This window comes from Trichechus manatus, unplaced genomic scaffold, assembly GCF_000243295.1.
Source record: "Trichechus manatus latirostris isolate Lorelei unplaced genomic scaffold, TriManLat1.0 scaffold00050, whole genome shotgun sequence".
Classification (NCBI taxonomy): Eukaryota; Metazoa; Chordata; class Mammalia; order Sirenia; family Trichechidae; genus Trichechus; species Trichechus manatus.
The window spans coordinates 9,695,859-9,722,696 of NW_004443986.1; the positions used below are offsets into that span (position 1 = coordinate 9,695,859).

At 39.6% G+C, this 26,838-nt stretch overlaps 1 protein-coding gene across 2 annotated transcripts in view; it reads left to right on the plus strand.

Annotated features, from left to right (window-relative positions):
* Positions 1–5,017: 5,017 nt before the first annotated feature.
* The window catches only part of KLHL7 (kelch like family member 7), a 122,475-nt gene continuing 100,654 nt past the window's right edge, over positions 5,018–26,838 (plus strand). For both annotated transcript variants that reach the window (XM_023732317.1, XM_023732319.1), the window contains exon 1: positions 5,018–5,438. In XM_023732317.1, the coding sequence (XP_023588085.1) occupies positions 5,350–5,438 (89 nt within the window). In that variant the 5' untranslated portion in view covers positions 5,018–5,349. The remainder of the gene's footprint in view (positions 5,439–26,838) is intronic.

A 26,838-nucleotide genomic window follows, 5' to 3' on the forward strand; every position in this document is an offset into this window, starting at 1 on the left:
AGTCTCTTCTAAACTCAGGAAGTGTGAACCCTCCTACTTCGCTCTTCTCTTTCAATATTGCTTTAGCTATTCAGGGTGACAGTGATGTTTTTAAAGAAAATTTTAAGAAGACTAATTTTTTTTTAAAAGTGAATTTAAGATTTAAGTTATATTTCTAAACATGTATCAAGAAACATAGCATTTCTCCCACTTCATGTTTTAAACTGTCAGTTTCTCTATTTAGTTTTCAAAGAGTTATACTGCATAATCCATAATTATTATACATGTAAGTTTACTATCAATTTTAATCATAGGATAATATGTGATAAATATAGTTTAAATTGCTTAAATGTAATATTTCTTAGGTTATATGAATACTAATAACGAAACTGTTTTGTAAAATCTTTCTACATTGAATTACAACATTAGTTAAAACATTATTAATAACTAAGCAGAAGCGTTTTTTTATTTTTCTCCTTCTTTTCCTTGAATTACTACTTCATTCTCAAAAAGAGGTATTGATACAGGTTCACAAATACTAATTACCACTATATTGTAGCTAAAACACCAGAAATGTTGACAAAATCAGTGACCATAGAAACACTGGTGGCAATGAAAACAACAGTGTGTGCTTGTAGCGCATGCAGACGAAACTACGTGATTGGAAGAATCACTGTAATTGGGTAATAACGACAGCTCTGATCGGAGCCCATTAGAAGGTTCACAAAGTAAATTAGCATAGAGTTTTTGCCTTACATCGATACATGTAAGCTGGGCTTACGATAAATTTTTTTGTTATAACTAAGTACAGGAATATTTTTATAAAAAACAATACATTTCTGCTGAAATACTGCTCATAAATTTTACAAGCAGTCAGTTTGGTGTCACCCTCTCTGACCATGTCACCCGACACGGTCCACATCCCTGTATCCTCCTAGTGATGCCACTGGGTAAAAATATGTAGTGTAGTTCTGAGGTGTTAGATGGAAGACTTACTATGTTACATAACAGTTTTTCTTTTTTAATTTTTAATATCTTATACATAGTTGCCTGACCCAAGCCATAGTGTTTTCAATCGCCTCATATGCATGTGAAAGCTGGACAATGAATAAGGAAGACGGAAGAAGAATTGACACCTTTGAATTATAGTGTTGGAAAGAATACTGAATGTACTATGGACTGCCAAAAGAACAAACAAACTTGTCTTGGAAGAATTACAACCAGAATGCTCCTTGGAAGCAAGGATGGCGAGGCTACATCTCACATACTTTGAACATGTTATCAGGAGGGACCAGTCCCTGGAGAAGGACATAATGCTTGGTAAAGGAGAGGGTCAACAAAAAAGAGGAAGACCCTCAACGAGATGGATTGACACTGTGGTTGCAACAATGGGCTCAAGCATAACAACAATTGTGAGGATGGCATAGGACTGGGCAGTGTTTTGTTCTGTTGTACACAGAGTCGCTATGAGTCAGAACAACTCAAGGGCACCTAACAACAACAAAATACATAGTTACCTATTTATATTAACAATATAATAACAAGAAGGAGTTGAAGGAATTTATTTCACTTCTCTTCTTACCTGGACTTATAAAACAGAATGGAGTCTCTAACAAACTAACAGTTGTTAAGATTATGTGGATCGACTTCCTTAGAAAGGATTTATCTTGTCTAAGAATCTCAAGCATTTCCTAATTGGAGTATGTTTCTCATTGACAACTACTACCTAATCATATGGAATCTTTCAAAAGAGAATTGTTTTTCCTGCCCACAGTATATGATGAAAGCATTAAGAATAGGGGCATGCAGTCTTGTGGTTTAAAGCACACAAATAGATTTGTATTTGCACACTGTATGTATTGGCTTATTAATGAAAGATAAAGTTGTCAGCTATCTGGAAGAGGAAAAACTCACTGCCATCAAGTTGCTTCCAACTCATAGCAACCCTACAGGACAGAGTAGAACTTCCCCACAGTTACTAAGGCTGTAAATCTTTACAAAAGCAGACTGCCACATCTTTATCCTGCAGAGCCGTGGACCTTTCTTTTAGCAGCTGAGCAATTAACCACTGTGCCACCAAGACTCTCTGGAAGAGGAAAAGCTGGCATTAAATTAAAACGCTGCTTATTTCAAATGTATTTAGTTCCATTCTAATGAGTCTTAGGAACTTATCTAAACTGAAGCAGGTAAGTGTGGCCAAGTAGCACTCTGATTTGAACTAGTTTAAATAATAAGGAAATTTGCAACTTACATCCCACAAAGCCCTGAGGAAGATCTGGCCTCAAGTTTGTCTGATTAAGGGGCTCCATGATGTCATCAAAGGCTTCGGCTCTATTCCTCTCTTTGCTCTGCCACCTACAGCACTGGCTTTTCCTGAAGCTGGTTCTCTCCTCATGGTGATAAGATGGCTGCCAGCTACAAGTGGGGCAACATTGTTCATTATTCACGTACAACGGGACAGAGTAAATCTTCCAAACAAGGAATATGAATCTTTCCCTTTAATCTGACTGGGCCAGCTCACGACGCTTGCCTATCATCAGAACAGGCAAATGACATCAGGTTGTCTTAAACTAGTGATTCTCAAAGTATGGTCCCTGGGCCAGCAGAATAGACTGCTAAGAACCCGGAAACTTGTTAGAAATGCACATTATCGGGCCCCACTCCAGATCTACTGAATCAGAAACTCTGGGTGTGGGGTCCAACAGTCTGAGTTTTAATAAGCCCTCTATGTATTTTAACATTTGAGGGCCACTGCATTAGACTAACTAGGATCCAACCATGGATATGGGGAAGGGATGGGTACCTGTATCAAATCAGGGTTGTTAGGAAGGAGAGAGCGGGATGTAATGCTTGTTGAGCATCCAACACTGTCTATATCCTGGATTTTTTAAGAATAGTACATATTTGAAATATTCTGTTTCATGGGGTTTGCAAAACATGGTCACCATTAAAATGACTATCTCAAAAACTCTCTTAAAATCTTCCCATGAATGTACAATGTCCTGTAAAGATGATGAGAATATATCAGGACTAAAGAGAGCTGAGTTCCAATTCTAGTTCTGCCACTGAATATGTCGCTGAGAAATTCTCTTAGACTCTCCAGACCCCAGCTTTTACTTCTGTAATGGCATTGGATTTGAGAGTGTTTAAATTTGTGGAAATGAAAACAATTGTAGCTAGCACTTATTGAGCGCTTTACTATGTGCCATGCACTGCCGAAGACTTTATTCAGCAATTTATCATTTAATACTTAGAATAGCCTCTGTGTAGTAGTAACTTGCCCAAACTCAGTGAGCTTCTGGATGAGGGAGCTGGGATTCAGGTCTGTCTGGCCCCATCATCCATTTGCTTGGCCATTATACTATCCTGCCCTATTCTCCCCTACTCCCATCAAACTATTTCTTTGAGATTCTATAATACATTTGGCTTTACGTGATTTAGCTTATCCTACTTTGGTAATTTGGCGTAATGAAAAGAATGCAGACCTTCTAGATTCAGGCAATAATTTAAATCTTGACTTTGCCACTCTCCTAAATTTTAACTTTGAGAAAGTTGTTTAGCTTCTCTGAAACTTTGGTTTTTAATCTGCAAAATAGCATTTGTAAGGATTAAAGCAGATAATACATATAAAAGTGCTTTGCACAGCGCCTGGGCTATAATAGGTGTTGAATAAATGTTTGTTCCCTCCCCTGCCTACTGCCCTGTGGGAAATGTTATGATTTGCGAAATGAGAAGGAAATCTTTTAGAGCATTTATTTACTTTCCAAAATAAATATTTCCATTCATAAGCGACTTTATTAAGCACCATCAGGAATGGGGGGAAAAATCTGTTTTTGACTTTTTGGCTAAAACTTTCCTAGATGTTAGAACCCAGAGAGAGGACCTTGTCTAGGATGAGAACAAACCTGGTAGCTTCCATCAGCCTACCATATCCATGCTCTCCTGATGATCTTTTCCCAGAGTTTTTTCAAGTGGAATATGCGGGGTCTATATTTTAATTTGGAGGACGATTTCCAAATTTCAGAAGGATTCCTCTCAAACTGTGTTAATCTCAAAATGGAATGGTCTCCATGGGGTAAAGAGCCTGCTCTTTCCTTTCCCAAGTGCCCTTGCAATAGAGGGCAACAATATCCACAGATAAGGTTTTGGAAAAGCTATTTTGCTCATGACAACAAAGGCCATATTAGTGGATAAGAATCAGCATGGATCCAATTCCCCCAAATCTGGAGATTGATCCAGTCCCCACCTTCACACTTCTCAATAATTTCTGATACTATCCACCGACAGGGCACACTTACTCTGACCGTAGCCATTCAGAGACAGAGAGGATCTCACAGGTTAAAAGGATACCATCCTTCACACTGCCAAATAGGCAGATGCCAGCCGCCGGTTTGGGAGTTCACACGACAACCTCACTTTCTCCTCAGGGCTCCCCCTTCTCCTTTGGCGTCGATAATTCATTGGAACAACTCACAGAACTCACGGAGAGTACTATACTTACAATTACAGATTTATTATAACGAACGGATACTAATCAAGATCATCATAAGAAAGAGACGCACAGGCGAGGTCCGGGAGTGTCCACAACGCGAAGCTATCTTGTCTCAAGGAGGGTGCATCACCCTTTGTTTGCCGGCCAGGAAACTCTCTGAGCCTTCGTGTTCCGGCCTTTTATTGGCCAGTCCTGCATGATAGGCTAAAATATGCCCCCTGAGGCTAGTTGAAATCAGCCTCCCTGATGAGTCTTTTCTGGTTTTGACTGCCCCCACTTGCTGGTAAAAATCCTCAGATGTGGCCTGGAAGTCCCAGTCTAAGGCACCTCAATTACTCCAAAGGTTATTTCTCAGGAACCAAGGACAAAGGCCACTTTAAATTATTTTACTTCACACTGTGGTTCTCAAGAAAAGAATTATCCCTTTGAAGAAGGGCTTCGAACTGGTTCTTCCCAGTTCCGTCACGGCCGGGGAAGCGTCACCGGAACGGACCCGAATTTTTAGAATTTGGGTGAACCGGAAGGGGAAAAATTACTGGTGAAACCCTGCTAGAAAGTTAATCTCCCTTTTTAGAAAATAAGGGCAGCGTACGCGTTGCATAGCAACCAAATCTCTTGCCCATTGGATTTTAAGCACAGTCAGAAACAGCGGTGCCCCACTCAAAGATGGTGGCCGACTTCGCTGCTTTAAGTGTGTGTCGCTCTCTGCAGTCCTGCCAATAATCCGATTTCACGCACTCGGCTCCCGAGCGGGCTTACTACGCGTCTTCGGAGTTTCCCATTCCAGGGTTTCCACCCGTAATTTTCCCATTCCAGTTACATTCCGAATCACCTATATTGTAAAAATTCGGGCCTGGTGCGGTTTCGATTCGTCGGTCATGAGTGAACTTGTTCGAACTGGTTCGAAGCCCGGCTTTGAAGCAGCCGCGTCAAGAAGGGAAGGATTTCACCCTGCAAGCTCCGACAGGTATGTGTTCTAAACATTTCATGATTCACTCCCATGAGTTTTAAAGGATTGTTTAGGACAATTTGTTTTATGGTTCCATCATCACATCATTTTTAAAGGTGAAAATGATAGAATTAGGAAACACCCCTTTCAAATACTTGGAAAGTAAGAAGTTCCTATGTGTGCTTTAAATTTTAATGTTATAGTTGGTTGTCAGCTGTTTACTTTTGTCATCTTGAAGAATAGCAGACACTTTGGAGTAAATTTATAATAATTGGCTTCTGAAGTTATTTAATGCTTATACATTTCTTGCAGCATTACTCGAGAAGAGTGGACATTTATGGCCTTGAGTTTTCCAAGGTTATGACCAATACCCCATATAGTCATATTTTGAAGTAAGTGTTTGACATCAGATAAGTTATCCAGAGAATAACCCTTTTAAAATGTCCTTTATTGTAACCAGGCAATAATAGATCATAAAGATGAATGTATGTTATTATTCCTTTGGTTGATAGAGAAAACAAAAAAATGATAAAAGTTTGTTTTATGGCCTCTCTTTATCTAACACAATGCCAGGAAGGCCTATGGTTATTTATCTTGTGTCTTCCTGAGCAAAGGAGAACATAAAATTGAGAAAATACCCAAAAATGTCATTACTGGTAGTCATTCTTAATAATTCAAGTCTATAATTGTGCCAAGTTTCTCTATAAAATTTTTTTACCATAATATATAGTTGTTCTGGTGCTACTATATGGATATATGTTTTTAATTATTAGCAACCAGAGCTGGGTTAATAGACTCTCTGGGGTGAAACCCAGGCGTTAGCACTGTTGACAAGCTCCCCAGGTGATTACAGTGTGCAGGAAGAATTGAGAAGTGCTCATTCAGAAGGCTCTGCCAACCCCACTTGAACACATATGTTTTCTTGAGTTCATTGGAAGCACCTACTGGACTAATAATATAGTCTCATAGGTACAGAGAAGTTCAAGGGCCTTGCTGTCTGCTCCCTGCCTACTCCTTTCTTCCCACTATCCTGCTTCAATTACCCCTCCAGCAGAATATCCTACATGGTGGTTTGGTGGTGTGTGTGTGTGTGTGTGTGTGTGTGTGTGTGTGTAGCAAAGCCCTTTGTTCTTTTTACAAATGAAATTTCCTTCAGACTCAACAAATGAGACCGAAAGAAAGCAGAACAGAGAGACCTAAAGTGGAATGAGGAGGGTCTGAGCCCCACCTGCCCTCCTACCCCTCCTTGATCATCATTGGAACCCCAGGGCTTCTCAGAACACCATTTTTAAATCTGCCTCTCAGACACTGGAAACTTCATTGTCTCACTGAGTAGTGGCAAAGAAAAGGCTTATTTCAAATGTGACAGGAAAGCCCCCAGAACTATCTGCTAGATTCACACAATAAAAAACTCCACCCAGGCAGTCCTGGCTCAACCTCTGCTTACCCATGGCCATGCTATGAAACAGCAATAATTGTGGAAATCTAGAATATTGTTTTCCTCAAACCCCACGTGTGGATCCTTCTAAGCACCGTCTTTTCTATCGGCTCATGGAATGGGGTAAAAATGTGCTTTCCTCCCTCTTATCTGCTGTCCTCTACCTCCAAATCACATCCCAGGGAACATCCTAAGGGAAACCCAGTCATGAAAGGGCAATGTATAACCTGAAAGAGGTGTGTGAAATAAGGGAGGACAGTTTTGCCTACTTTGCTTTGGTGATTTAGGGAAGTGGCTGTGGGCAGATGGCATGAGTCTTGGTCTTTGTTCCAAACAAAACAAAACAAGGAAAGGCTGGTTGTCAGCATGTCCTCTCTCTGGCTACCTCTGAGTTGTTTCTCTACAACTAATCTATGTAATGACCAACCCACCCCCCTGCACCCATCCCCTTCCCCAGAATTTAGGACCTGAGCTAATCTTTGTGATTCATCATACAAAAGTTTGAAGGTGGTAGCTGGAAGTTGTAGAGCACATAAATGCATCTATGCCTTTCAACGACCCAATGATTAATCTCGTTATTTTAAAGTCAGTAAAGTTAACCAACTTGGCCAAGGTCATACGGTGATGGAGATGGGATTCTGCCCTATATTTATCTGACTCTAAAGTCCACGGGCTTTTCACTACATCAGCTTGTCCAGAGAGTAGGAGGTTTTGGTTGGAGGATGAGATGGAGAATGGGGCCATTTTGGAGAATGGTTAAATTTGGGGTCAGACCAGGTCTAGATAAGTGCTTTAATAGGAGCCTCTAGGAAGACCTGGGAAATCTGGGGAAGGAAAGGAAGGGTACTAGAGACAAATATCACCTACGTCGAAAACCTGAAGAGCATTAATTGGATTCTGATACAGGGGATTACTTAGTGCTGTGTAGAAACTAAGTATATACAGCTCATTTTTTTTACTGTGTACTGCATTAATCTGATAAAAGATTTAGATTCAAATTCTGTGCTCACTTAAGTCTTCAAATTGTTTCTGAGACAGCAAGAAAAATAAAAAGAAACAAGATAATATCATCTGTCATGGGTGGTCAAACATTGTGACACTTTGCACGTTAGTTAAGGCACAAATGATGATTCATTTCACACGGATCACCAATGGGATTGACTTTTAGCCTTGTCTGTCCTGGTCTATATCAGAAATAAAGACCCACAGGTTACCTCCTCCTTCAGTAGCTCTTTTACAATTTGTCATTGAGTTCCTTCTACCTCTTGTGCATGGGGATGTGATGGTAGATAGACCACAAGGTTGGGCTTTAATTACTTTAAACAATGTATCTCAATTAAAAATTAGCTCCAACCATCCTAATTCAAATAACCAACTGTTAAAAAGAATGTATAAGTCAATCAGAAAAATATAAACATTGACTCTGTATTTGATGCCATTAAGAAATTATTGCCTACTTCTTTTGGTGTAATAACAGCATTGTGCTTAGTTTTGTTTTTTTTTTCCTTAAGAATATTTATGTTTTAAAGCTATGCACCAAGGTAATTACAGATGAAACCAAGATAGTTATGATGTCTGGGATTTGCTACAAAATAATCCCGTGATAGAGTGAGGGAATGTCTCAGGCTGGGTTCTCTAGAGAAGCAAAACCAGTGAAGCTTATATATATAAGCTTAAATATGTATATAAATACATACATAAATACATACATATATATATATATATATATACATATTTTGCTCTGTTGTACATAGGGTCAGTATGAGTTGGAACTGACTCGATGGCACCTAACAACAACAACAACATATATATAGAGAGAGAGATTAATCTCAAGGAAATGGCTCATGCCATTGTAGAGGCTGGCAAGTACTAAGTCCGTTGGTCAGGTGTCAGGTGTCAGGCTGGAGGCTTCTCCTAACTCAACGTAGCTGCAGGGGTGGACAAACCCAAGATCCACAGGTCAGACGGCAAGCTGCTGGCCCAGGTGCCAAGAACTGGAGGTCAGATGCTGACCAGCCCAGTGCAGGATCCAGAGGAAAGCAAAAGCCCAAGAGCCTTGCCAGAAACATATATATTGGATGAAGGTGACACCCCCAAGGAAACTTCTTTCAAGTGATTGGCTACTCGCAGCACATCCCATCATAGAGGTGATCCCATCATATCAGATCTCATCATGGGTGTGATTAATCATTATATGATTGCCAGACTACATCATAACTGTGAAACCACTGAGAATCATGGCCCAGCCAAGTTGACACACAACCTTAATGATCATAGGGGGTAAAGAAAAATTAGGTGGGTAGAGTTGAAACAAGATTGGCCCACGAGTTAATAACTGGAGAAGCTGGGTAAAGAGTACATAGGGGTTCATTATACTATGTCCTTTTCTTTTGTATATGTTTAAATTTTTCCATTAAAGAGGATTTTTTTAAATGAATATATAGTGCTAATCCGTATGACATAATGGAAATTTTAAGGGCTTTGGAGTCAGGTAGAACTGAGTACAAATACTGGTTCTTTTCACTAACTAGCTAAGGAATCCAGTGCAAGATTATTACACTCATGGAGCTTCTGCTTCCTCATTCTACTTCCTCATCTTTAGCATGATGACAGTAGCTTGTACCTCACAGGGGTGTTGAGAATTAAAGAGAAATAATATCTCTGAAGCATCTAGCACAGATCTTGATACATAGTAGACATTCAGTAATTCTTGTTATGGTTGTAGAAAATATTGAAGATATAGACATTTCAAAGAAACATGGGACAGCATATTTTGAGATTTCAATGAAAATCTCAGAGCAGAATAATGTGAACTAACAAAAAGGAAGAGTTGATACCTTTTTACCAAGAGTCTGAAGTTAGAATGTAACTTCCTAGGCAACAAGACAATTATCTGAAACAAAAAATGAAACAACTTTCTATTTATCTCATTTCTAAGGTAACCATTGAACCAGTAGTGAAACAGCTCAGGGCGTAAATTGGTCATGATTTGCAAGGTCTGAGAGTCCACTCTGTTTCAGTATTTGAATGAGAAGAAGCAAAGAAATATGTCCTTGGCTGGGGAAGTAGGGAACAGAATTCAGGAAAAAAATTTTATTGCCATCTTTTTCTAATTTAAATTTGTGCTGTTTTTAGAACTTTTATGTGAAAGTGGATTCTTATTAGACAGCAAGTGGATTCTTATTAGAGAAAGAATCTTCTCTTTCTTGTATAATAACTCAGTTAATGGCTTTACCATCTAGTTACCCAAACCAGATATCTGGCAGATATCTTTAGTTCCCTTTTCTCCCTCACACACTTTTCAACTGATTACCAAGTCCATCAGTTTCATCTCTCAGATGTCTCTTGAAAGTGTCATCTACTCTATATATTTACTGCCACTACCTTAGATCAATTCCCCAGCATCCCACACTTAAATTCCTGCAGCAATCATCAAGTTCTTTTCCTTGTCTCTAGTCTTCCGCCATACAGTCATATTGCAGAATGCTAATAATCAAATAACCATTTTAACATGCAAATCTGATCATTCATTACACTGAGTAAAATATTTCAAGAGCTCCCAACTATCTGTGGGATAAGTTCAGATTCCTTAGCATGGCCTACAAAGAGCTTATGGTTTTTCCCTTGTTTTCTTTTTTAACCCCATCTCTTCAACCATGTTCTCATATGCACATTGCCCCTTGCTCTCTAGTCATAGTAAACTGTTTGTCATTTTCTCCAAGTGCCATGTGCTTTTCTGTTGTCTTGCTTTTGCATATGCTGTTTCCTCTGCCTTACATGACATTCTTCCTTTGTCTAGTTGACAAATCTTGCTCATACTCCAGACTGAGCTCAAATGCCCTTTCTGTGAAATTTGCCCTTTCACTGCCCACAACCACTATATTGAGTTAGGCCCTCTATTCTCTGAGTAACTTGAATATGCATGCACATACCGCTATTTTTATAATCTCATAACATTTTACAGTAATATTTGTGTATAATATTTTTACAGTAATATATATGCACACAAACATATATCTCCCTTACAAGTCCATGAGCTCCTTGGTAACAGAATCTTTATCTTCTTAAGCTTTACCTAGTGCCTGACACAAAGTAGGTCCTCAAGAATATGTGGAGTGAGTGAAGGGAACAATTTAAGCATAAGAAAAGTCATTAAATGTAGTATGAGGATGGACAAACTATGCTTTAATCTTTCAAAAATGCTTATCTTTCCTAGAAAGCACTTTACTCTCAAGTTTTATGCCTTCACACATGTTGTTCTTTCTGTCCAGAATGCCTTTCCTTTCTGTTTTACCCTTGGATCATCCTTCAAGAAGCTAGTACTCAAGACATAGAATGCTCGGTAGTCAGCTAGACACACTCACTGGTTAAGTGACTGGATCCAGAACAGCAGCCCCTTAGTATTAAAAAAAGAAAAGTCCTAAGCTTTGGCACAAATGCAAGTGACCCAAACCAAACCACACCTATTGCCATCAAGTTGATTATGACTCATGGCGACCCTATAGGACAGGGTAGAACTGCCCCATGGGTTTTCCAAGGAGCAGCTGGTAGATTTGAACTGCCGACCTTTTTGTTTAGCAGCTGAGCTCTTAACCACTGCACCACCAGGGCGCCTTTAGTGGCTTAAGACCAATAAAAAAATGCATGTTAAATTTAATTGAGTGAGGATCTATGTAATCGCTACTTTAATGTTTTGTTTTAAAAAATTCACTAGAATATGAGCTCCTAATGAACAAGGTACGTAACTTGTCTCTTTATTCCCAATGCTGGTATAAGACTTAGAAAATCTTGGATATTTGCATAATTTATTTAATGAATGAATGAGCACTTTAAAATTGAAACAACACTTTTGATTTTTAGTTCAGCTTTTCCTTGCACCAAATTCTTTGTTTCAGAATACCATACTATATGAAACAACATATATGTCATAAAGGCAAAAATTTAAATCCTTTACTGTTACTAGAAGTATTCGATTTGCCTTTGGGTTTTACAGGAGAAAAGTGAGAAGTTATAAAAGAGGTAATTTTTTTTTATGTATAGAGGCTTTAATAAACCTCAAAATCATGTTGAAAGCTTAAAATCAGGTTGCCAGCTACATTATGTATTAAATCCAAACCAAACCCATTACTCTTGAGTCGATTCCAACTCTTAGGGACCCTAAAGGACAGAGAAGAACTGCCCCATAGCATTCCCTAGGCTGTAATCTTTATGGAGTAGACTGCCACATCTTTCTACTACGGAGCCACTGGTTAGTTTGAACCACCAACCTTTTGGTTAGCAGCCGAGTACTTAACCATTGCGCCACGAGGGCTCCTCCTCATACATTAGGTTATAATATTGTTGGCTATCCATATTTCTTTGGTAGGAATATTTTTAGTTAGGCTCCAAAATCTCCTTGCACTTTCAAAATAATCACAATGTGACAGTCATGGCAGCTCTGTGTCTATGTTATTGAGAAAAAAAAAAACTACATGATGCCTTTTTAACATGTAGATCATGCACCAAGCCAAAAAAACAACAACAACAAAAAAAGACATTTCTGAATTCCATGTCTTCAGGCTAGCTGAACATGTTAGCTGGCCTACACTATGATGACATCTACTGGCACAAACAGGACCAAACACCTAGAAGTAATCTTCAAAATTGCACAGCAGCCTTTAGATCATCCTCTGATTACTGGCTGATGACATGAGTTAATGAACCTAAATTTCTTTTTTTTTTTATATGTGTCTAGGTGGAATGGTCTTTTTTTTTTTTAAATTTTTTAATGTACTTTGGATGAAGGTTTACAGAGCAAACTAGTTTCTCATTAAACAATTGATACACATATTGTTTTGTGACATTCTTTGCCAACCCCGTGACATGTCAACACTCTCCCCTTCTTGACCTTGGGTTCCCTATTACCAGCTTTCCTGTCCTCTCCTGCGTTCTTGCCCTTGCCCTTGGGCTGGTGTGCCAATTTAGTCTCATTTTGTTTTATGGCCTGTCTAATCTTTGGCTGAAGGGTGAACCTCAGGAGTGTCTTCATTACTGAGCTATAACAGTGTGCAGGGGCCATACTCTTGAGGTTTCTCCAGTCTCTGTCAGACCAGTAAGTCTGGTCTTTTTTGTGTGTGTGTGAGTTAGAATTTTATTCTGCATTTTTCCCCAGCTCTGTCTAGGACCCTCTATTGTGGTCCCTGTGAGAGCAGTCGGTGGTGGTAGCCAGGCACCATCTAGTTGTACTAGACTCAGTCTGGTGGAAGCTGTGGTAGTTGTGGTCCATTAGTCCTTTGGAATAATCTTTGCCTTGTGTCTTTGGTTTTTTTCGTTCTCGTTTGCTCCAGACAGGGTGAGACCAGTGGAGTTTCTTAGATGGCCAGCCGCTCACAAGCTTTTAAGACCCCATATATGCTGCTCACCAAACTAGAATGTAGAACATTTTCTTTATCAACTATATATTATACTAATTGAGCTAGATGTTCCCCGATGAACCTAAATTTCTTGAAAACAGAAATCATGTCTTTTTGAGTTCTGTATCTCCTCGTCCCTGATACTGTGCTCGTCACATTAAAGATGCTTAGGAAATTTGTTGGTTTAGTTGATAAGTGCTCATGTAATCAAGTCACTCTAACAGACGGATGTTTTGCTATTACGAGCCCCAAGGAGAAAAAGACTTTTTACATAATCCTTGGGTTGATGAAATTAAACATTTAATTTGGTGTGTTTTTCATTTTGATGTCCCTTAGGACTGAGAATTGCGTTTCTCAGAAAGTACTATACATTATGAATTGCTAGGATGATAGAGGGAAGAAAGACGATTCCATTACAGCCTCTGCCAAGAGCTTTCAGGCACACACAGCTTGGTTTTGCCAAGAAATGTTCCAGAGTGTGATAGGGAGTCCCACTGCCTGGATCCTTGTGAAAAACCAAAAACTGCTTTTGGTTTGTCAGTTCAGTTGTAAAAATCTTAGGCTTTAAAATTGATTACCGTTTTATCCCAGGAAACAGAATGGCAGCCTAGCAAATCAAGATCCCTATAACTCCTCCTCTGAACCCTTGGTGCTTACCAGTTCTGAAGTATTTTTCAGCTGTCTTTATAAGGCTCAAACGGAAGTGGACATTTGGGCAATGGTTTGAGTAATTTCAGGGTGCTAATTAATCTTTTGACCCGAGTTATTTAGAGTTTGGATCTGTTATAATAAAAACTCACAAAATAACAACTTTTTGCCTTCACTACTGAGCTCTACTGGGCAGGCCTAACCTTAACTCGTTGCCATCAAGTCAATTATGATTCGTAGCGACCCTATAGGATAGAGTGGAGCTCCCGCGTAGGGTTTCCAAGAAGCGTCTCATGGATTCGAACTGCTGACCTTTTGGTTAGTAGTCAAGCTCTTAACCACTGCGCCACCAGGGCTCCAGGCCTAATCTTAGCCATCAGAAAAAAATAGTAATAATTGTAAGATAACTATTCATATTATTCAGGTTAAAAGACATTGTCTTGCTCTGATGCAATTAAATGTATTTGGCTTGTATCTAAGGAAAAGATTCTGCCCCAAAGGAAGACATAAAACCAAAGGAAGTAAACTTTTACACCCAATTGGGGTTCTACCTTGGACTTAGGTGGCTCGGGACGTGGCTTGGGCTTCCCTCAGACCCTGGTAATCATTCATCTACTTTTGACTCTATGCATTTGCTTAGCTTTAAAAAAAAAAAAAAATCCACTTAACAACACAAGCTATTTTAGACATTAGAATATCCAACCTACATATTAGGCACAGAGAGCCTAGCATTTTAGCCAAGGTCACACAGCTGGTATGTGGCAGAGCCAGGATTCAAACCCAAGCCTGTCTGACTCCAAGCCTATGTTATTTCCACATTGTTTCAATGACTCATTAAATGTCAGCCATTATTTTTAAATGCTTTATATTTACTAACTCATTTAATCTTCACAGTAGCTCTGTGAGGTAGGTACATTATTATCACCATTTTACAAATGAGGATACTGAGGCAGCAGTAGTTGAAAAAATTTGCCCAAGTTTATATAGTTAGTAAGTGGTAAAGCTGGAATTTGACCCCAGGCAGCTTCAGCAACAATTCTTCTCTAAAAATACAACTCAAGATTTATCTTCTTAAGTCACTGCTAAGGTTCACCCTTTAGCCAAAGATTAGACAGACCCATAAAACAATAATACACGTAGCTCAGCCACATATACGAGACTAAATGGGCACACCAGTCCAGGGGCAAGGACGAGAAGACAGGAGGTGACAGGAAAGCTGGACGAATGGAAATGGGAAACCCAGGCTCCAGAAAGGGAGAGTGTTGACACGTCAAGGGGTTGGCAACCAATGTCTCAAAACAATATGTGTATTAATTGTTTAATGAGAAACTAATTTGCTCCGTAAACCTTCAACTAAAGTACAATTAAAAAGAAAAAAAAAGATTCGTCTTCTTAGAAATAAATTTGAATTCCTCCCCATGGTGATCAGTTTCCAGCTACTAGCAAACACCTCTCTTCCCACACCCCTCCCCACCCTGGTTCTTCGTCTGTAACAGGTGAGATTATGAGCTTAGTGAGAGCAGCCCACCACCAGCATTAAGTAGGCTCATTCTGAGTCAGTCAACAGAATTCAAAGCCCCGCTCCCAGCTGTGTAAAACTGGGCAAGTCCTATAACTCTCTGAGTTCCCTCATCTGTAAAATGGGGATATTCAACACTATTGTATGGAATTGTTATGAGGATTAAAAATACACAGGTATAAGTGTTCTTAGCCCAGTGCCGGCGCACAGTAAACGTTCAACATATGGTTGTTGTTGTTGTGTGCTGTTCAGTTGATTTTGACTCATAGCAACCCATGTGACACTGTAGAATTGCCTCATAGGGTTTTCTTGGCTGTAGTCTTTACAGAAGCAGATCACCAGGTCTTTTCCAGCAGAGCAGCTGGGTAGGTTGACCAGCCAACATGTTGGTCCGCAGCCAGTGCTTAACTGTTCGCGCCATCAGGGCTCCTTCAACAAACGGTAGCTATTATTATTACAGCATCATTGTTATGTTACTGTGTTCCTCTTACACCAGGAAGGTACACATGATGATGAGAGTGTTTGCCATTTTTAGTTCCGTGTTTATGTGCTGTTTCCAAAGGGAGGCACTCACATTTCCAGTCGAGTGAAAGATCACTCATATTATTCTTTCTTCAAAAACATTTGAAGCAAAGTAGTAAGAATTTGGAATGATAATATGTTTTATGTTAAAACACTATATAGTTATGAATGGCAAATATTTCTCACAAGTGAAAAGTCAGAAACTTGAACCCAGCTTTTTGCATTTTGTCATGAGGCAGGAGTGACAGGAAGGCATGAGTTATGAATAAGGGTCTTCTCCAACACATAGGCACAGTGACTCAGCACAGTGACCCAGCCCATGGACCTGTGGCACAGACTCCTGCAGCAGATACTGTGGCTCCAAATGCCGTTCTTCCCTTCTACCTTGCTATCAGAATGCCAAATCTGTTCAAGGGTCAGGTAGCAATATGCTCAGGGAACACAGGCCCAGCCTCTGGAAACTAAGTGTAATCAGTCTAACTCAATCATGGTATTTTCATTTGCATTTGCTAGTCATTGGTTTAAGGACAAGAATGTGACCCAATCAGTGTTAATTAACTATAAGGGAAAGTATGCTGAGAGTTATGGAAAAGGTTTTCTCCCTGCTGAAAGAGAGAGGAGCCCTGGTGTCACAGTGGTTAAGAGCTTGGCTGCTAACCAAAAGGTCAGCAGTTCAAATCCACCAGCCACTCCTTGGAAACCCTGTGGGGCAGTTCTGCTCCGTCCTATATGGTCGCTATGAGTTGGAATCAACTCGACAGCCGTGGGTTTGGTTTGGTTTGGTAAGACAGAGACATGTAAAAAGAAAAGCCTGTCCTGCCTGCTGAATTTTATCACATGAAAAGTGATAGCTGGAACAGTGGTAGCTATCTTATGATCATGAGGAGAAAGCCAAGAGAATTGCAGACTACCTGACCAAGAACCCAAACACCAAGAAACCTTCTGAAACCTCCTACCTGTAGACTTCTTTTTATGTGAGATAACAAACCCCTATTTTAAAGCCACGTTTAGTCAAATATTCTGGTACTTGCAACCAAAAGGTTCGTAACTAATTCAAACCACAGACTTTCTAGGATGGCCCTTCATGAGCCCTACCTTGTGATGTTCATGCACCTGTATAGTTGCTACCCACTGAGTGTGGACAAGATCTGTGACTTGCTTCTAATCAATAAAATATGGCAGAGGTGAAAGGATATCACCTCTGTTATTATGCCATCTTTCTAGCAGACTCCCTCTAGAGACTCTCCTTGCTAGCTTGATGAAGTAAGCAGCTATATTTAGAGGCCCACATGGCAAGGAACTACAGGCAGTGTCTAGAAACTGTGGTCTCTAGGAATTGAGAGCCCTCTGTCCTATCACTGCAAGAAAATAATTCTGCCAATAATCTAAGTGGGCTTGAAAGTGATTCTTCCCCAGTCAAGCTTGCAGATAAGACCACAACCCAAATAACACCTTGATTGCAGTTGGACGAGTCTCTGAGTAGAGGACCCTAAACTCTTGACGCACAGAAATTGTAAGAGTATAAATACGTATTATTTTAAACTGCTAAGTTTATGGTAATTTGTTACACAGCAATAGATAATATACCAACTATTTAGCAAGGAGTTTTTCCAAGTAAAACAGTTCTCTCCCTAAGAGAAAGCATCTTTCTACCACGATAGGCAAATTAATTAACTGGAGCTTAGAAAGGTTTAATGACTGTATTAAGTAGGAAAATTAAGAAGAGTTTTAGAAAGGGTCTATTTATAAAGGTGTGGTCAGAGTTTAAGAAAAACAACAGAGCTAATGGGGATAATTTACCAGCCGGGTCTAAAGAGGAGAGAGAAGGGAGCAGCTATAAAAACAAGAGGGAGCTGTATGGAAAAGGCCCATTAACAGGAGGACACAATCAGCCTGTGGTCACTTGGGAGGTGGGGGGCTGGAGGGATAAATACTCTGACCTCATTGTCCTCCTTCCTTTCTCTTGCCAGTGTCCTGCTTTTGCTGAGCTAAACCAAAGCCAGAGGGCAAGGAAGCCTACTAATGCAGTTCATACAGGCCAGCCTCCCATGGCACAGAGCAAGGTGGAAGAGAGTGGACAGTACATTTTTAGGGGAAATTAAAAGAAATCCAGCATGGTGGCTTATCCAAGATGTCACAGGGAGTTGGTGACAGAGATGGGTCTAGAATCTATGCCTCTGACCCCCCAGCCCCATCTTCTCTGGTCAAGAGTAGATAAGATACAACAGAGATGGTGAAATATATAGAGGAAGAAAACTGTATTAATTCCAAGTTTTCCTTCTCCTAAGTAGTGTTTGATATAGTACCTACTCAATACAATTTTACCAAATGAAAATAAGTAAAGATTGAAAGAAGTCTGGTGAACTCACCATCTACAGTGAGTTTTGGTCAGGTGTGTTCCCTACCATCCCCACTGCCCTCCACAGACACAAGCCTCCCCGTCCCTACTCACACTCCCCGAGAACGCCAGGCAACTTCAGTTTAAGCCAAGCCCTTAAGCTCTAGGACACAAGTTCTGTCTCTCCACCCTGCAGTACTACACGAATGACCACATTCAAGCACCAAGCCCTGTGTGCCATCAGGTGTATTATGGCCTGGCTTGGTAGTAAAAACCCTAAAACAACCCTTCTGGTCACCAAAAGTCCAGAAGAACATTAAAGGCTGCGGTCAGACCCTGGTCTATGTAACTAGCCTTATGTTCAGACACTGGTGAGCTGGAAGAACACTGGACTAGAAGTAGGCTGAGCTGGGTCCCAGTGCCTTCTCTGTCTCTATTTTGTACATTTGTTTATTCATTCAACCAACTTCTATTGAGAACCTAGCCTGTATCAGGCAGGGGCCATGTCCTGGAATCCAATGATTTTGAAGACCCTATATCCACTCTCAAGGACTTTATAACTAACTAGCTCACTGTAGACAACTCACTTGACTTTAGCTTTCTCATCTGAAAAATATGGATGCTAATACCTACCCCACTTTCCTTTTTTTTTTTTTTTAATAGACTATTTTTTAGAGCAGTTTTTGGTTTACAGAAAAATTTTGCAGGAAGTACAAACAGTTCTCATATACTCCCTCCCCCTGCACATTATTTCTCCTATTAACATCTTGAATTCCTGTGATACATTTGTTACAATTGAGTCAATATCAATACATTATTATTAACTCAAATCCATACCTTACATTAGGGTTCACTCTATGTGTTGTTAGTCCTGTGGGTTTTGACAAATGTATAATGTCCTTTATCCACCACTATAGTATCATACAGAATAGTTTCACTGTCATAAAACTTCCTTGTGCTCCATTTATTCATCCCTCTCCCTCCCCCAATCCCTTGGCAGTCACTGATCTTTTTGCTGTCTCTATAGTTTTGCCTTTTCCAGAATGTCATATAGATGGAATCATACAGTATGTAGCTTTTTCGAACTGGCTTCTTTCACTTGTTTTTGGTAGGTGCCATCAAGTCAGTTGCAACTCATAGGGACCCTATGTACAACAGAACGAAACACTGCCCGGTCCTGTGCTATGCCCACAGTCGTTGTTATGCTTGAGCCCATTTTGTTGTAGCCACTGTGTCAATCTATCTTGTTAAGGGTCTTCCTCTTTTTTGCTGACCCTGTACCTTACCAAGCATGATGTCCTGCTCCAGGGACTGATCCCTGCTGACAACATGCCCAGGGTAAGTAAGAGACTTAACCTCACCATCCTTGCTTCTAAGGAGCATTTGGATTGTACTTCTTCCAAGACAGATTTGTTTGTTCTTTTGGCAGTCTGTGGTATATTCAGTGTTCTTTGTCAGCACCACAATTCAAAGGCATCAGTTCTTTTTCGGTCTTCCTTATTCATTGTCCAGCTTTCGCATGCAGATGAGATGATTGAAAACACGTGGCTTGTGTCAGGCACACTTTAGTCTTCAAGCTGACATGTTTGCTTTTCAAGACTTTAAAGAGGTCTTTTGCGGCAGATTTGCCCAATGCAATGCCTCTTTTGATTTCTTGACTGCTGCTTCCATGGGTGTTGATTGTGGATCCAAGTAAAATGAAATCCTTGACAACTTCAATCTTTTCTCCGTTTATCATGATGTTGCTTATTGGTCCAGTTGTGAGGATTTTTGTTTTGTTTATGTTGAGGTGTAATCCATACTGAAGGCTGTGGTCTTTTATCTTCATCAGTAAGTGCTTCAAGTCCTCTTCACTTTTAGCAAGCAAGGTTGTGTCATCTGCATAACACAGGTTGTTAATGAGTCTTCCTCCAATTCTGCTGCCCCGTTCTCCTTCATATAGTCCAGCTTCTCAGATTATTTGCTCAGCATACAGACTGAATAAGTACGGTGAAAGGATACAAACGTGACGCACACCTGTCCTGACTTTAAACCACACAGTATCCCCTTGTTCTATCCGAACAACTGCCTCTTGATCTATGTACAGGTTCCTCATGAGCATGATTAAGTGTTCTGGAATTCCCATTCTTCACAATGTTATCCATAATTTGTTATGATCCACACAGTCGAATGCCTTCGCGTAGTCCATAAAACACAGGTAAACATCTTTCTGGTATTCTCTGCTTTCAGCCAGAATCCGTCTGACATCAGCAATGATATCCCTGGTTCTATGTCCTCTTCTGAATCCAGCCTGAATTTCTGGCAGTTCCCTGTCGATACACTACTGCAGCCGCTTTTGAATGATCTTCAGCAAAATTTTACTTGCATGTGATATTAATGATATTGTTCGATAATTTCCGCATTCAGTTGGATCACCTTTCTTGGGAATAGGCATAAATATGGATCTCTTCCAGTTGTTTGGCCAGGTAGCTGTCTTCCACATTTCTTGGCATAGATGAGTGAGCACTTCCAGCTCTACATCTGTTTGTTGAAACATCTCAATTGATATCCCATCAATTTCTGGAGCCTTGTTTTTTGCCAATGCCTTCAGTGCAGCTTGGACTTCTTCCTTCAGTACCATCAGTTCCCGATCATATGCTACCTCTTGAAATGGTTGAACATCAACCAATTCTTTTTCTTTCACTTAGCAGTATGCATTTAATGTTCCTCCATGTCTTTTCTTGGCTTGATAGCTCATTTCTTTTTATTGCTGAACAGTACTCCATTGTATGGAAGTACCACAGTTTGTTTACCCATTCACCTACTGAAGGACATCTTGGTTGCTTCCAAGTTTTGACAATTATAAATAAAGCTGCTATAAACATTTGTGTGCAGGTTTTTATGTGGACATGTGTTTTCATCTCATTTGGCAAAATGTCTAGGAGTGCAATTGCTGGATCAAGTGGTAAGCCTATATCCAACTTTGTAAGCAACTGCCCCAGACTGTCTTCCAGAGTGGCTGTACCATTTTGCATTCTCCTTCCTTTTCTTTTTAATAGCATTTTTTATAGATGGATTTCACATGGAGCAAAATAAAATAGTGTTCTAAAAAGAAGATAAAAGTCTATGCAAATGCACACTTCCATGGGAAGGGGATTAAAGGACTGTCCTCTCCTCTGAGCACTTGCCTAATTGGAAAACATCCTTTGACTTGAAGATATTACAAAAAGCAAAGAAGTCATACATATATTATCATTATCATTATTCTTTCTTATCCCTAAATGATCACTATCATATCCAAATGCTGCTAGTTGAAAGCTTAATGATTTTTTGTTGTTTGTTTTAAATATATGAAGCTTATATTATAGGAAGCAACTTGGAAAATAAATACATTTATTGTATCTTTGTATTACATATTGTCTCTACACGGAGAGTGTTTATTGCTTCTTTATATCATACTGTCTTATAATAAAATGTAAAATCTCAACCTTTTCTGAAGTTTGTTTTATAAAAATAATAGGGGTCTGTGTTTTCCAAATTAAAATTTTAACCAGTTTATTGAACTGTCGGACTCCACAGGGGACAAGCAAAAGGCTACTTAATTTTTTCCCCCCACTGCCCTTCTAAATCCTGATTTGGGAAGAACCTCTCTCCCATTTACCTGCTTCCTCCCTGCTCTGCACCTGGTCCTGGCCCAGCTTCAACAATTGCTGCATCCCCTGGGCCAGAGTAGGACCCCTCACACGCCCTGAACCACGCTTCCAGCCTTGGAGAGGGAACAAATTAACAAACAGGAAAAATAATGTTACAGCTCCCCTAAGCTGGGAACTCAGGGCAGCACAGCTCCTTTGCCTAGGCACAGGCATAAGGAGTCCACAAACTTTGAATGCCTTTCACGCCTGCATAGACCTGTGTGGACCAATTTCAACAGCATAGGCCATCAATAGCACAGTACAGCAGGATATATACCTGAAGCCTGACTCCACTATCAGTTATATGGTGGAGTGGCAGGTTCATGACATTTGACACCGCTATGCCCATTAAGCAGGGTCCTCACCTACCTACATCAGGGGCCTGAGGACTAGTGGCTCCACCCACGCTGCCTAAACATCTGTGACAGACGTCCAAGAGTAAGTGGTGCCTCTCAGTCCTTAAACAGCCAATAGCATAGGGTGCCCATAGTCTGGCTGCAAAACCCACCCACCTGTGCACTGTAGGGAACAGGGACACACTTTCCTCCCAGACACTTGCACAGCCATCAGCCCCCTACCTTGCTCAGCACATGACCCCCTCCTGCAGCCAGACACCTGTGCCTACTCATCACCCCTGCCTGTCTAGGACTGTAGGTGAGAGCCTGCAGCACACACTTTGTGACCGACTCTCCGGACACCTGAGCTGAACCCATACAAGAAAAGTCAACAGACTCCTGGGCTCACATACCTAGTAGCAGGTCTAACCATCTGGTGACAGGACGTTAGAGCTTCAAAGGCACCAGTAATCAAACTAGTTCACATGAGCACCCTATTTGGGCATATCAAAACAAAACAAAACAAGAAGCTAGGACACAGTAAGCAAACATAAAATAAATAAATACGGTAACTTATTGATGGCTCAGAGACAACAGTCAATATCAAGTCACATAAAGAGGCAGACCATGATGGCTCCAGCAAGCTCCCAAAACAAAGAATCAAGAAATTTTTCAGAGGAAGAGAATTTCTTTGGATTACCGGAGGTAGAATACAGAAGATTAACATACAGAACTCTTTAGGAGATGAGGCAAAATGGAGAACAAGCCAGAACAAGCCAAGGGACACACAGACAAAGCAATAGAGGAGCTTAAGAAGATTATAGAAGAGCACAATGACAAATTTAACAGGCTGCAAGAATCCACAGACAGCAAACAAATCCAGAAGATTAATAATAAAATTTCAGAATTAGACAACTCAACAGAAAGTCATAGGAGCAGAATTGAGGCAATGGAAGTCAAAATTCATGAGACAGAAGAGAAAGCACTTGACACCAACTTATTGGAGGAAAAATCAGATAAAACAATTTTTAAAAATGTAGAAACCCTAGGAATTATGTGGGACTCTATCAAGAGGAGTAACCTACAAGTGATTGGAGTAGCAGAATGGGGATAACAGAAAACACAGAGAGAATTGTTGAAGTTTGTTGGCAGAAAACTTCCCTGATATCATGAAAGATAAGAAGATACCCAAGATGCTCATCAAACCCCATACAGGGTAGATCCCAAAAGAGAGTCACCAAGACATATTATAATCAAACTTGCCAAAACTAAAGATAAAGAATTTCAAGAGTGGCTAGGGATAAATGAAAAGTCATCTACAAAGAAGAGTCAATAAGACTAAGCTTGGACTACTCAGCAGAAACCATGCTGGCAAAAAGGCAATGGGATAACATATATAAAGCCTTGAAGGAAAAAAATTGCCAGCCAACAATTATATATGCAGCAAAACTGTCCCTCAAATATGATGGCGAAGTTAGGGCATTTCCCGATGAACAGAAGTTTTGGGAATTTGTAAAAATTAACCAGAATTACAAGAAATACTAAAGGGAGTCCTCTGGTTAGAAAATCAATAACATCAGATAACAACCCAAGACTAGAACACAGGACAGAGCAACCAGATATCAACCCAGATAGGGAACTCACAAAAATAAATCAAAGCAAAACACTGAAAATAGGGAAACAGATGTGAATATATAAAAGTTGACAACATTAAAACAAAAAAGAGGAACGAAAATGTAGTGATAGATCTTTCATATGAAGAGGAAGTCAAGGCTATATAAAGAAATAAAAGAGTGGTTTAACTTAGAAAAATGGCTAAATATTAAGGTAACCACAAAGGAAACTAACAATCCTACACACCAAAATAAAAACTTAAAGACCCAGCAAATACAAAATCAACAACAATGAAAAAGATGAAAAGAAAATTCATAAAGAAAAACAACTCAGCACAGAAAATTAAGTGGAACAAAGAAACTGTGAACAACACACACAAAATGACAGCACTAAATGCATACCTATCAATAATTACACTGAACGTAAATGGACTAAATGCACCAGTAAAGAGATGGGGAGTGGCAGAATGGATTAAAAAACACCATCCATCTGTATGCTGCCTACAAGAGACACACCTTAGACTTAAAGACACAAGCAAACTAAAACTCAAAGGATTGAAAAAAATATATCAAGCAAACAACATTCAAAAAAGAGCAGGAGTGGTGAGATTAATCTCTGACAAAACAGACTTTAAATAAAATCCACCACAAAGGATAAGGAAGGACACTATATATAATGATTAAAGAGTCAATGCACCAGGAGGACATAACCATAATAAATATTTACACACCCAGTGACAGGGCTCCAAAATACATAAAACAAACTCTAACAGCATTGAAAAGAGAGATAGACAGCTCCACAATAATAGTAGGAGACTTCAACACACCACTTTCAGTGAGGGACAGAACATCCAGAAAGCTGCTCAGTAAAGACACGGAAAATGTAAATGCCATAGTCAACCAACTTGACCTCATAGACATATACTGAGCACTCCACCCAACTGCAGCCAAGTATACTTCCTTTTCCAACGCACATGGAACATTCTTCAGAATAGACCACACATTAGGCCATAAAGCAAGTCTTAACAGAATCCAAAGCACCGAAATATTACAAAGCATCTTTTCTGACCATAAAGCCATAAAAGTGGAAATCAATAACAGAAAAAACAAGGGAAAAAAAAATTAAACACATTTGAACAACACCTTGTTCAAAAGCTACTGGATTACAGAAGAAATTAAGGATGGAATAAAGAATTTCACAGAATCAAATGTGAATGAAAACACATCCTACCAGAACCTTTGGGACACAGCAACAGCAGTGCTCAGAGGTCAATTTATAGCAATAAATGCACACATCCAAAAAGAAGAAAGCCCAAATCAAAACATTAACCCTACAACTCAAACAAATGGAAAGAGAGCAGCAAAAGAAGCCCTCCGGCACCAGAAGAAAGCAAATAATTAAAATTAGAGCAGAATTAAATGAAATAGAAAAACTATTGAAAGAGTTAACTTGACCAAAAGCTGGTTCTTTGAAAAGATCAACAAAATCGATAAACCATTGGACAAACTGACAAAACAGGAGAGGAAGCAAATAGCCCAAATAAGAAATGAGATAGGCAATATCACAACAGACCCATCTGAAATTAAAAGAATCATAACAGAATACTATGAAAAATTGTACTCTAACAAATTTGAAAACCTAAAGGAAATGGACAAATTTCTAGAAACACATTACTTACCTAAACTAACACAAACAGAGGTAGAACAACTAAATAAACCTGTAACTAAAGGAGAGAAAGGTAATTAAAAAAAAACTTCTCCCCCTAGAAAAGCCCTGGCCTTGACAGTTTCACTGGAGAATTCTACCAAACTTTCAGAGAAGAGTTAACACCCCTACTACTAAAGGTATTTCAGAGCATAGAAAAGGATAGAATACTCCCAAACTCATTCTATGAAGCCAGCATAACCCTGATACCAAAACCAGATAAAGACACCACAAAAAAAGAAAATTACAGACCAATATCCCTCATGAACATTGAGGCAAAAATCTTCAACAAGATTCTAGCCAATAGAATTCAACAACATGTCAAAAAAATAATTCACCATGACTAAGTGGGATTCATACCAGGTATGCAGGGATGGTTCAACGTTAGAAAAACAATGTAATCCATCACATTAATAAAACAAGAGACCAGAACCACATGATCTTATCAATCAGTGCAGAAAAGGCATTTGACAAAGTCCAACACCCATTCATGATAAAAACTCTCAACAAAACAGGAATAGAGGGGAAATTCCGCAACATAATAAAAACATTTATACAAAGCCAACAGCCAACACCATCCTAAATGGAGAGTCTGAAATCATTCCCCTGGAGAACGGGAACCAGACAAAGATGCACTTGATCACCACTCTTATTAAACATTGTGCTGGAGGTCCTAACCAGAGCAGTTAGGCTAGAAAAAGAAATAAAGGGCATCCAAACTGGTTAGGAAGAAGTAAAAGTACCTCTACTTGCAGATGATATGATCTTATAGACAGAAAACCCCAAAGAATCCACAAGAAAACTACTGGAACTAATAGAAGATTTCAGCAAACTATCAGAATACAAGCGAAGCATACAAAAATCGGTTGGATTCCTCTACACCAACAAAGAGAACTTCCAGGAGGAAATTATCAAATCAATACCATTTACAGTAGCCCCCAAGAAGATAAAATACTAGGAGTAAATCTAACCAGGGACGTAAGAGACCTATACAAAGAAGACTACAAGCCACTACTGCAAGAAACCAAAACAGACCTACATAAGTGGAAAAACATAACCTTGCTCATGTATGGGAAGACTCAACATTGTGAAAATGTCTGTTCTACCCAAAGTGATCTACAGATACACTGCAATCCCGATCCAAATTCCAATGACATTTTTTAATGAGATGGAGAAACAAATCACCAACTTCATATGGAAAGGGAAGAGGCCCCAGATAAGTAAGGCATTACTCAAG